Source organism: Sesamum indicum, linkage group LG13 (assembly GCF_026168435.1).
Source record: "Sesamum indicum cultivar Baizhima isolate 11 linkage group LG13, ASM2616843v1, whole genome shotgun sequence".
NCBI classification, from domain to species: Eukaryota; Viridiplantae; Streptophyta; class Magnoliopsida; order Lamiales; family Pedaliaceae; genus Sesamum; species Sesamum indicum.
Window position 1 is genome coordinate 14,971,609 of NC_142669.1, and position 13,153 is coordinate 14,984,761.

The window sequence follows — 13,153 nt, forward strand, 5'->3', positions numbered from 1 at the left end:
TTGGGGGCAAGAACAAGAGCCGTGTATTCGGCCTTGGTTCTGAGGTCCACGTCTTCAATCAGACCTACAAATCACCATCGCCACCTTCACGGGCACCACCACAATCAAACCTAACCATGGAGGATTGCATCGGCCGGCTGGAGACAATGATGGTCGACATAATGGCTATGATGAGGGAAATGTGGGCCAACTCCTCAACGTCGGGACCGTCATAGCTGTCCCCCTCCAATAGCACCCCAGCACAGCCTCCGACAGACCCTCTGCCCCAAAAGCGGGTAATATAGACATCGTGATGAAGAGGGTTTAGATTAAATTTTATTTTATTTTTTTCAACTTTATAATTGGATAATATTTTTTGTTAATATAATATTTTTTTCCCTAATTATTCATGTTTCATAATGTTTACATTCTATTATTTCATATTTATTCAATTTATTAAACTCACCCAGAAGTAATGGATGCCAAACTTCAAATTTTCAAGACTGCTCTTTGCCGTTCTTTATTCCTGCTGTTTCTGTAGAAGACTGCAAAATGCAAATTGCACATAGAAGCACAAACAAACAGCAGCCAATTTGTGAATAAACTAGCCAGAGTGGCTCGTCGATGCTGAAGTTTGATTACATATGGAATTACTGCCATTGAAAGTGAACATAATGATAGAACGAGAGTATTGGCGGCAACCAGTTCAAAACAAAATTGACTGTATTCCTGCAACTGCTATCCAATGGAGACCAGATATTCAGAACTACACTACACCAAAGATTATATGAACTCCGTTATTTGTCATATTTCTATACGCGATCGGCAATCTGTGTATCATAACTACTCGTGAATGTACATATAGATGCTAATAGTACACGAAATGGGCTTCACTACATAAAGTGGAAGTTTTCAATCACTCGAAAAACTTGCTGTTAACCCCTGCTCTATATAAGTTCAACCCTGAAGTAGTTTCTACGGTAATCTCAGTGTTTGCAGGTGTAAAAATCACGTCACCTTCAGTAACTAACTCCTCAGAAAATGGCAAGCGCATTACTGCTTCTCCTGCTATGACCACAAAAACAGACGGACCAGGAACTGCAGGAAAGATAGTCGACTTTTCTTGAGGAAGAATACATCGATCGACCTCAAATTCATCAAAAGGAGGCATATATTTAACAGTATAAGGATTTGAAGGAACACCATGAAGAATTTCTGGAAAACCCTGCAAAAAAGTTTAAGTTTCATGAACAAAAGGAACTATAAATAACTGAGGATGTTTCTATGAATTCAGCATAGATTCACTAGGAAAGGAGCCAGGCAACAGATTTTAAAGCAATTAAGGAGGTCCCTGTCCAAATTACAACCCTGAGAGATATAAAGAGCGTGCATACGGCAGGGTTCGATGTCATGAGTTAGCAGAGTAGTTTCTCTTGAATATCATCAAGTTGCTGCCATCTCCTGATTGCAAATTCATAAATTATTTCCTTAACAGCAATTAAATGCTACATTAATATCACCAAGATAGTATAAAATAAAGGGAAGGAGGGAATAGAAGAATCAGGCAGGAAACAAAAAGAGCACATCCAACATATATATGTATATATATCATATCACAACCTGCTTGTATGTGAGCATAGAACACAGAGTTTGGACATCCAGGGTCTTGGGAGTAAGGCCTGCTCGTACAACATTGTCCGATGTTGCCATGCACTCGACACATTCACCATGTATATATGCATGAGGTTCATTTGCTGCCACATATAGAGCTTCACCGGCACTAAGTTTCACATAATTCAACAAAAAGGCAGCTATGACACCAACGTCTCCTGGAAATTGCTTTTCGAGCCGCAAAACCAGCTCCTCTTTGTCTGTCAGCTGCCTTACCTATGAGGAATTGAAATCACGATTGCAAGTTTCAGCAGAGAAAACATCATTACATAGACATACTGCCCTAGAGTGCCCAAACAACAGTTAACATATATGAACTTGAAAAGTACTATAGAAGCTCATAATACTGTACCATAACATGATTATTCATATTCTACCTTATACTTCCTAATCCCAGTTAATACATGCAGCAAAAGTTATCCAACTGCCAGACTGTTGGGACTCCATATGCCCCTAGTACTTTGGCAGAATCCATGAATTGTTCGAAGAAACTAACTCGATGCGGAACTTCCATGAAAATGAGCTGCTAAATTTTTTTAAGAAATGTCATGCATTGTTGCATTTCTGCACAAAAGCTTATTGAAAAGGTCAAGCTAGAGGGAAATACAAAACAGAACACCATTACACTGGTTGCTTCTCTTTGTAATAGGACCTGAATATCGTGGTATTTCCTTGAAGGTGGTAATATATCCCAATCATTCTATTATTGATTCACCGAAGAGAATAATGGTGTTGGAGAACCAGAATTCCCAGTTCAAAATGCAAACTACAACACTAGCAGCAGGCTAGCTTCGTGCAACTAACATTAGAAGAGAAAAAGTGGTAGAACAAAGTAGTCAACTGGGCACCGAAATCATTTTAAGGAACAGCATTTCAAGCAGAATAGACACAAGTGACAAACAATAATACAAGTCTTTAATACCTTGCGTGTAATGTTCAGTCGACTTATCAGCTTCAAGACTACATCAGATATTATGGCTTTGCTCGTGGACATGAGTTTAGTAAATAGGGAGTGCAAGACCTCCTTCAGTTTCTTCTCTCCATCATCTTCACTTATATTTAATGCTTGATGTGCAGATGCAGTGCCAACCACTTCAATGATCTCGGGAACATTTCGAACTACACTCTTAAACTCCTAAAACAAGATAAAGAGTATAAGTAAATGCATGGAACTTTTCAAATTATCAGAATGTATAAGTCCATGCCAAAAACTGTAGCTAGGGTCAATCAACCTAAATAAGAAATTGACTACCATTTTGTTTCTTTCATCTGGGATGTCCTCACAAATCTCAAACTAACTAATATACCCAAAATGAGTCCTTCCAAAGGAGTATCTAAACTGTGAATCTCAGTTTAGGCAACTAAATATGGAAATCTAAGGCCTACTTCAGAAAAGTTTATACCTCCTCGATGGAACTTAAAATAGAAATTAGAATTTCTTCTTTTAATCACAATGATTTGCATCTCTTGAGAAATTCAGTCAGAAATTCAGTTGTTATATGCTGCCGTAAGTGGATGCCAGAAAACACTGTCAAATACAACCGTATTGAGGAGGACAAGAATGATTTAAAACTTTGATGGGAAGAGTCCATAATTTCACATTACATGAATATCAGAAAAAAATAGCCATGGAGTGTTCATTTAACCCCTAGCTCCACCTAGCATTGAACAAGCATTAGTTGTAGACATCAAGCTTCGAGGCACTTATGCTCCCAGCCGTTTCCTACTTGAGAAACATCACACAGAACCAAAGGAGAAACACAACCAGACCATACTTAGTCGTGCTGATTGCTTAAACGAAGATATTAGATTCTTTTCAATCTATTATACGAACAAAGAAAAGGGATGGCATCCCTGGGCTACATGGACTCCCCCAAGGGGCAACCCCCAAGATACCAGAGAATATTCATGGCAAGCTGTATATCTAAAATCAAAAATAACGACGAGGGCCGCAAATTAGCTTCCATACATGTGACAACTACACGTCCATATGAATCAAACCAACTCAACTACAGAACATAGTTGTTAAAGGCATATGGCGCATCATGAAGCAAAGGTGCCTGGAGCCATGGTGCACGGTGCACATTTGCATAAATAAATTATATATTCATACATTAATATTACAAAAACAATTAAATAAAAACAGCAGAAATTATATTAATCATTATACCATAAAAAGAAGTTGAAAGGCAGGGCTTGAGCGAGCCTAGCCTCATTTAGAACTGGCGAAGCCCAGCCTTTAAAGGGTTGGGCTTTCACATGGCGCTCTATAGCGCGCCAGGGTGCCACAGAATAAGGTGCGCTATGGCGCGCCATTTCTGCTCCAGGAGCAAGCCCAGTGCCATTAAAGATGGCGCATGGCACAAAACGCACCTTGTATAACTATGCTACATAATGATAATTTTTATTCCCCTTCACCCAACAGATATAAATTGGAACTGGCATACTAGTATTGCCAAAGCTTATACCAATGAACAAGGGAGAAATCACCAAACACTGAACTGCTCTAGACCAATTATGTTTCATCTTCATTCTTCTAGAAACATTTTATTGAAAAATTATCAACCAATAATATAAAATGCTATAAGGTAATGACACTACCTCAAGACCAACAAATCCACACAGTGCCTCGAACTCAGTTAGCGCCAAAGCCATCTCAGGCTTATGATTATCATCCTTATACACTCCTGGCAATCTTTTGTGTAGGATAGCTGCCAAATCCTTATCTGGATGAGCTTGTATAGACAGTACCTTTGCTACTGAAAGCACCTAAAAACAGAGACAAATATTTTCATTTTTCACCAATTATATGGACAGATATTCCAATAAAATCAGCCTCCTCCGTTTTGAAGTGATAGAGAGCTTCTTACAGTTCAAAGTAACTTCCTTTTAATACGCGGATCTTGGTTTCCATAAACAATTGACTCGCAAGATCCTTGAACGATGAAAATCACTTGAAAATTGCTCAAATAGCATATCAAACAATTTTCAAATACCCAGGAGAAAACAGATGAAAAAAGGTATAATTTTTTTCGTTAACGCACTTGTCCAAATCTGCACAAATATCCCGCATTAATGTCCTACAGAAACACCAAACAAGCCAAATTTCCAGAATTACCTTGAAAAGAAAAGGGAGATCCGGACCCCACTTCTGCAACACCTTATCGCCAAGCACATGAGGGTTTCGCCGAATCCAATCCTTCAAACTCATTAAATCACAGTAATTACGCTTACGACCATTCTCCCTCTGCAACCCACCGTTGGACAATCCACCATTCTCTTCCACCAGCACAACGGCGTACGAGGGCCCTGACTCATGAGTCCCCATCCAGAACTCCGCATAGGGCTCATCACCCCTGATCTCCTCCCCACTGTTGTTAGCGTATAGTCGCGCCACACGCGAATCTTTCCCAATCTTACCCCACTCATACCTCTTCACTGAGCATTTGAGCTTAAGAATTCCAGGAATCTCGGCACCCATGGCAATGCAATGCCGAGGTTCAGTCAGAGAAAGTAATAGGAATCTGACGAAACTGCAGTAATAGCAGCAATTGAAGAGGAGAAGAGAGGAAGGCGATTACGCCCATTGAGGTGGGCTTGGCTTTTTGAAGGCAACGATCAAGAGGGAAGGAATTTCTCTCTCTCTCTCTTGATGTTATCGTCACGGATACGCGATCCGTGGCGGAAAGAGTCGTCAAGATTGTCGGCAGAGGAGCTGCGCACGGCTTTACGATTTGGGAGAAATGGTGCGGGCCTGTGGCTGTGGCTGTGGGGCGTCGGTGCGTACCGTCGTGAAATGGCAGTTGGAGTGATAGCGGGGTTTTGACAGTTTTTGGGTCCACATCTCCAGGCAACTTTCAGCCTTTTATTTTTATTGTCACATGACATTCGGTGTAATTCCACGTGCTTTGAAAATTGTACTAAAATTCTTCATCTTTATTTTTGTCTTATAAATAAAATTTTCGTTATCAATATTTATTCAATTATTAATATTAGCAAGAGTTGAATAAAAAAAATTATATTTATTTTAATTAAGTTATTACTAACTTATAGCATATTACATTAAATAAATATTTTTTATCAAATTACATTTAGACATCTTCATACGTACTAATGCATGTGAAGAGATATATCTTCACCCCTATAAGGGTAATTTGATTAAAAAATATTTGTTTGACATGTAATAAATTAACCGTTAGTATTATGAATTTTTATTCATTTTTTTTGTTAATATCAACAAACTTTATGATTTTTGACTAATATCTAATAATAACGTTTTTGAATTTGTTTAGATAATTTTAAATTTAAATTAGATTTTGTTGCATATCGATGGACTCGAATTTTCTAATGTGGAACAATTTGAAATATTTTTTTTCTAATTCTTCCATCAGATCCAAAATCATCAATTCAAATGTAGCCTCAAAAAACTGAAAATTAAAGTCCAATTTGCAATTACTCTAAATATTTTCTTAAAGAAAAAGGTGAAAAATGAGACCTAATTTATTTGATGAAATTGAGAGTTTTAGGTTCGAAAAATCCCATCAATATATGAGTGTTCGTATATTTTAATTAATTATAAATATTTAATATTAATAATTAATTAAAATTAATGCTATAATTATAACCAGTTCACTCGATAGGAAAAAAAATACTCTATGATAATACGATTATTGTAGGCCAAACAAGTCCTAAGCCAAGATATAAGAAAAATTATTTCCTCAAATTATTATCATTAGCAGTTGAAGAAAATTATTATATGGGTACACTATAATATTAGATAAATTAAATTACCTATTAACATATAGATAAATACAATGAAATAAAATTACAATATTTGATATTAAAATCCAAACTAATATAATTAATGTATAATATAAAGATGATTATTGAAAAATAATTTAAACTTTAATAACAACAATAATCAATAATAAAAAATATTTAGTAGACATAAAAATAAATCTGAATTATGCTACTTACTAATTATTTTTTAAAAAGATCTAATAATGTCTTGGGTAAAGATTAAATTATTATACACTTATCTAATTTTAAATAAAATAAAAGATAATTAATCAAACATAAATTTATTATATATATATATATATTTATGGAGGAGATGTTTGCTTGGGGATAAAGTGAGGATGGAAATAATTTTTGTGAGACAAAGGCATGTTAGGGTTCATCATTGGTACCACGAGGGAGACATGGATGCCTCATCCACATTTACCATCATAAACTTTGTTTTTCACCTTTCAAATTTTGGTACTTTGTCACAAGCCTGCTGTTTGCGTTTTGATCGATGCTCGTGGCGCTGTGTATTATCTGTTTTAATTTTATATGAATTTTTTATTTTGATTTAAAAATATACGAGTTTAGAAAAAAATAGTCTTGGGACTTGTAAATTGCTCAAACTTCTCGTCTGCTAATAATGCCCTCCAAATAACGTTTTAACCAACTTAATACGGAAGTCCAGGGGCAAAAATGACATTGTTCACACGCCAACATCTCAGCTGGATTCGACCTCATGGTATCCTACTCCTGATTATCCGATCCAATCCTTCTATTTCACGGGCTGCGAGATTGACACCAAACCCTTAATTAATGCCCGTGTACTTGTAAGGATCGGGACATGGATGAGATGACGCTGATAATGAATTTTGATTAGTGGGATAACTTATTTATCAGATGAAAATAAATATCAAGGGTGTTAAATACAATTTTTTAAATACAGGAGGTATATGTATAATTACATCAAATCCCGGAAGAGATGAGTGTAATTATCCCTTAAAACTATGAAAATATTATGTTTCCATTTATGCCCCTGATGTATTAGGCCCCTATTATTGCTGGAGAAAGCTTCAATCTTAAGAGGACATACCTCTAAATTTAAATAGATTTATAGTAAGGTTTTGCTTATCATTAATATATTTTCTTTTATAATAACCTCATATGATTAATTTATAATTATATTATTATATTGTTGTACGCTTATCATATTTCAGCATTACAAAATAATATAAATCATATTATAATTATTATTGTGTTATCATGAGTAATAATGCCATTATTACAATTAATATCATTCTTATTAATAATAATATAATCTATTTTTATGTTTTTCCTTAATTTTGGCCTCTGAATCTCTATTTATATATGTTATTTTAAATATTAGCCAAGTATGACATGACATACATACTTATAATATTTATAATTATATGTGAATATTCTGAATGATTTGATCAAGATACATTAATAATACGTAAAAGTATTAACAGATTAAATATATTGTCAAAAATACCAAAATTCAATGTTTGAGTACATATAGGAGGATTTGTTCTTTGCAAAATATGAATAAAAATTTTAAATGGGGACAAATTGGTAAAAACACAATAGAATGTAAGCAAACACCTGATTCGGAAATATGGGTTTTTTTTTTTTTTGCATGATCTTGTATTTTCTTTAAAGTTTGATGTCTTAACAATACATTACACTTGTTACGTAATTAGTCCAATTCGATCTAACCTGATCCCGAATAGAATTTTACAAAGTTCTTGCGGCGTATAAACCGTTAACATATCCTCAACCAACAGCAGTATCGACTCGAGATGTAAAATCCTCAACTATGTACGTTCCATATTTTAGTCATCTCTGACGACCTAACCAAATATCTGCTCATTGGAAACAGATCAGAAATTTCAATCATGCAAATATGGTAATCCTGCTGTACACAAGAAATGTGACCTTGAGGAGGTACGCAATGGCACACCTGCCGGGCCAAGAATGAATTCGACGTATCAATCAAGTAAGTGTACATACAAGAAAGCGTCCCGGCAAGGACAGGAAACGTCGGAGGCAATGTATTATGTTGTCAAGCAGCCATAACCACAAAGCCAAGTCCTGTGAACCCTGAGGACAAAGTACACAATAACATTGTCTCCTCAATGGAGCAGCATGAAGAGCAACGACAACAGAAACGACTCAAACCACATCATCAGAGTACTCATGATAAATATCGGGTGTTTGTACGTGGGGAAGATAAGGAACGAGAAATTGTAAATTATCTTAAGTATCATCAAGAATTTTATTTCCTTATATATGTTAGGAGCAATTTAGTCATATAATACCAGATCTCGTGATTACAACAACCGTAAGGTGTAAATTTTAGTATCCACAAAATCGATTGATTACACAACGGGCAACGAATTATTCATGGGCATATCATTGTGGAGTAAAATGAAAAATAGAGTATTAATGAATGTATTTATCCTATTTATTGTATTTATTCATAATTTTATGTTGTAAGGATTAAAAATATTTTTCTGTTTGTTGTATTTTATATACTGTCGTTCTACATGATTTTAATATTTTCTTGAATGCGTACGTTTTAATAGTAACAGAGGAATTATGGAAGAAATAGTAACTGAGCAACGAGAATTTACTACTCGTGCATAAACAATATTCATTCGGAAAAAGTGATGTAATTTGAAGTACCTCAAGACAAGATGACAAGCCCGAGATATATCGCTCCACAGAGGAATATGAAGGATATCATTCCCCTGCAAAGTGACGAGAAATACAGTTCACATCAGAACTCATGAAACGGAGAACAATTTAACACTCTACTGTCGAGGAAAGCATGTATCAATTAGTTTTCCGATGTTTACTTGATCATCCGTTAAACATAATATATCACTGTAGGTGGAAAAATACGTTAATATTCAGTGCAACCACAATTTTAGAATATTATTGGTGATCGATTATCAGCAGAATCTCTAAAAGGGAGAGGGGAAATTACCACGACTAAACTTAGATCTACATGAAGTATTTCTCAATTTTCAGAAAATTAAGTAGAAAATAGAATATAACAGTTGTAAATATCCAAACATTGCAAGATTTCTAAAAGGTTTTGCCTCGTCATATCACAGTATTGAACTGTTCAAACTCTTTCAGATAATGTGTACCAGATAACCCCCCATGCAACCCCGTTACACGGGCACGGGCAAAGTTCCGCAAACTTCTCAGCATCGCTCGAGTGAACCCTTCGAGATATCAAGTCATCATATATATCTGCATCATAACAAAAATTATGCTGTGCCTTTCTGCTGTACAGTAACTTAATTCACTTAATAAAAATGTCGAGTTTTTACCATAGACAGAGAACAAACTATTCATGACACCTGCCATCCGGAAGAAAATGCATGAGCAACACAAAATATAATAATGGATAAATTACATCCACAATCCCCAATGCCAGATCTAATTATACAAACATTGTCTATCTTTTGCAAAAATTACAAGTACACCCTATGGGGGGTGTTCATGAAAATAACAATTACAACTAAGGGGTAAACTTGGAGTTTCAAAAGGATAGGCGATGTAATTAGATCTAACTTCAAAGTGTGTTGATGTAATTTACCCAATAATAAAATGAAGTTGAAAAAAGAGGTGAATAGAGAAAAGGATAAGCCCGTACCAATGAAGAGAATAATGTACCGAAGGATACGGACTTTTGTCATTTCTTGCAGCAGCCAAATAACAGCAATAAATATGATGAATCCTGGCGACCATATCGTGCAAGAAGTAGTATCCTTGACTCATCAAAAGTTATTGCTCTAAACTAGAGTAATCACTGAAGTAACTTACCAATACAAAGTCCTCGCAGTGTCCACTGTTCAACGGCAAAGAGATGAAATCAATGTATCAAATCTCAAGAACATAATGCCACATGATTCAAGCAATATTCAAATCCAAAGATGCGCCATCAGAAGTACTAATTTTGGAACTAATATTTAAATGTCTTACATTTTTGGCAATAAAGAGCACGATGAGAAGAGCAAGGATAAGACAACCAGCAGCAATCCTTGCAGTGAGAAGGTTTGTTGATGCAAGTATGAGAACCATACCCCAAAATGATGAACCAAGATCTATTATGGGGAAGCAATAACAAAACAAAATAAAGCAACGTGTAATTTCAGATGGTGAAAGAAAATGGACGAATAAAGAGTCAATGCAAATTTAGATTAGGTATCCATGAAAGAATGGAATAATGATATTAGTATACAGAGGACTTAGAAATCGTAATGTTCTCACCAAAAGGAAAAGCTTAAAAAAAAAGGAACAAAGAGTATTACATCCAGCAGGCAAGATCAACCAATATACACCACCACGTGTTTGAGTGACCCCGCCTTCATTTGCATGAACCTGGATGCCCTCCACCTGAATGTAAGAGGAGATAATGCTATTTTATATTCAGATAGAGGAATTTTCTTTGTATGTATAAAGTCGCTCTATTTATTCATTTTTTCTTTTAAACAATAGACAAAAAATAGAGGAATTTAAATTTGATTTCAATACAGGAATTGGAGCAGCATAAACTACAATACAGTTCACAAGGAGTGTTGAGAGTTGTAGATGTGTAAAAGTGTGCTTGAACTTCAACGTGTTGAAAGCAAGATTTAACTCCACAGAGTGAAACATATCCATAAAAGCTTTGTACCTCACCACATGTAAGCTTACAAGCAATTGCATGGCTTGCTTCATGAAGAAATACAGTGATGAGCTTAAAAGGCGTGAGAAGAAATGTCCTCCATAGCTGTCATGATCATCATTGGAATAAATGAAATAAGAGAAAAATCAAGTACCATTACCAAAAAAAATTGCTCACTTGAAGTAGGAATAAGCAAAAAGATCTCAATTTCTTTTTCTAAATAAGTTGAATACATTCTAACACAAAAAACATTCTCAACCTTTAATCAATAAATTCAAGACATTCTAACATGACATGATAAGACCAAAGAAAAGATAAAAATCATACTTCAAATTTCAGGAAACAAGGAAGATATTTTGTAACATCCACTCAAGAATAAATTTCACCAGCAGTAGAGATCTTTAAACCAGAGCCAACTTGAACAATGGTTTTGAGCCTGGATTGATTTCTCAACCACACATCAAGATTTTAGAGGTTGGCTTCCTAATCCACTTGTTTTCATCTTAATCTAGATAACCTTGCTGGAGCTGAAATAAATAAATTGCTTCAAACTATGTTCATCTGGGCAAAGTATCTTATGCTATCACACTCTTTACCAAAACGATCTCGTGCCCACCCTTTCAATTATTCGTCTTAATCTCATTCGTTTATGACTAATGCATCATGACAACCACTAGATGCAGAAAAATCACACTTATCAGAGAATTAACTTGTGCGTATTTTCCGCAGTACTGCTTGGACATGATCAACGAATCAAGTCATTCTTGTGCAAGTTCAATGATGGAACAAAATCAAGAGAAATTCATGTTTCAACTTCTATTCTGTGATGCATCACCCCTTCCATTGTGATCTCTTTCTCAGCTCTTTCAAGCCAACACAAGAGGCAAATTTCTACTCCAGAGTAAATCAATCAACAAAATCCTGAAAGTACTAATAAAAATTGAAGAAAAGGAGCCCACTAAATTACAAGGAAAACAATTACACCAACTGCAAAAGGAGCAAGCAACACCCCAATAATGCTTCAAGCATACGATTCCCAGAATTCGAGAATTTGAAGAGAGTGGTGGTATATTCACTTCAAAAAGAAAAACAAAAAGCTCTTTTTACTGAATCTACATCCAAAAAATTAACTTGACATTTAAAAAAAAAAAAAAAAGTTGGAGAAGAACAGATTGAAGGAAAACTTACAGCAAGAATAACAAGAGTGAAGACGCCAATTGTAGCAAGAAACATCACTTGATCATGCTGACAACAACCCTTCAATTCCCAGTTCGGATTCATACTTCTCTCCCCCTCCCTCCCTCCCTCCTGCTCCCAAGAAAAAAAACAAAGAATTCCACAATAAAAGGTGAAAAATCAACAAGAATCTCGCACGGGAGGACAATTAAGGTGGAGAATCCAGAGCCCAATTGGAGGAACAAGTGAATTTGAATTCTTTTCTCTTTCAATGTTTGAATATGTCCAGGTTTCGCGGAAGCAGAGTTGGTGTCCTAACTGGCAAGACAGCGTATGGTAATAGCCTGCTGCCAATCGTAGTTTCCAAACAGACCTTTGTCGTTTACTACGTCGGACTTGGTCTCAGTTTTTTATGAAAGTGGAAGTAGTCCTGGGCTTAATAATGGGCTTTCTGGGCTCAGATCTCCATTCTCATTGTTAATGGGCTTCCACTAATATATCCCACGACCCAAACCACTAATGTTGGATTAGCCCACATTTTAACAAGGCCATAATTGGTACGTAGGATCCAAATTAAACTAGAACATTATGAATTACATTATTTTTGGACGACGAATTTAGAATTATGGATTTCAAATCTATAATAAAAAATTTATCGAATTTATTGAATAATTCTAAATTTAAAGTACGCTTTGTTGAACATTGATGGATTTTAAATAACTGTATTTAATCAACAGAATAGTTATGTTCTTTGATTGAAATTATGTAATCATCTGGCGAAACCCATTGAATGAAACTGTGTCCAATCGAGTGAAATGGTATGTCCTTTGGGTGAAATGATGT

The 13,153-nt window shown here is 35.4% G+C and overlaps 2 protein-coding genes across 2 annotated transcripts; both read right to left on the reverse strand.

The window, feature by feature from the left end:
- Nucleotides 1-684: 684 nt before the first annotated feature.
- On the reverse strand, nucleotides 685-5,490 carry LOC105176157 (mannose-6-phosphate isomerase 1). The gene is made up of 5 exons (XM_011098877.3): nucleotides 4,769-5,490; nucleotides 4,252-4,419; nucleotides 2,573-2,785; nucleotides 1,600-1,866; nucleotides 685-1,204 (listed from the first exon to the last, which is right to left on the reverse strand). Exons 1-5 carry the CDS (start codon nucleotides 5,129-5,131, stop codon nucleotides 896-898), a joined length of 1,320 nt encoding a protein of 439 aa, XP_011097179.1. The 5' UTR covers nucleotides 5,132-5,490; the 3' UTR covers nucleotides 685-895.
- Nucleotides 5,491-8,059: 2,569 nt separating this feature from the next.
- Nucleotides 8,060-12,682, reverse strand: LOC105176156 (peptidase M50B-like protein). Its single transcript, XM_011098876.3, has 10 exons — nucleotides 12,323-12,682; nucleotides 11,144-11,239; nucleotides 10,779-10,863; nucleotides 10,450-10,571; nucleotides 10,291-10,315; nucleotides 10,121-10,204; nucleotides 9,795-9,824; nucleotides 9,609-9,714; nucleotides 9,139-9,203; nucleotides 8,060-8,553 (listed from the first exon to the last, which is right to left on the reverse strand). Exons 1-9 carry the CDS (start codon nucleotides 12,413-12,415, stop codon nucleotides 9,140-9,142), a joined length of 705 nt encoding a protein of 234 aa, XP_011097178.1. The 5' UTR covers nucleotides 12,416-12,682; the 3' UTR covers nucleotides 8,060-8,553; nucleotide 9,139.
- Nucleotides 12,683-13,153: the final 471 nt, after the last annotated feature.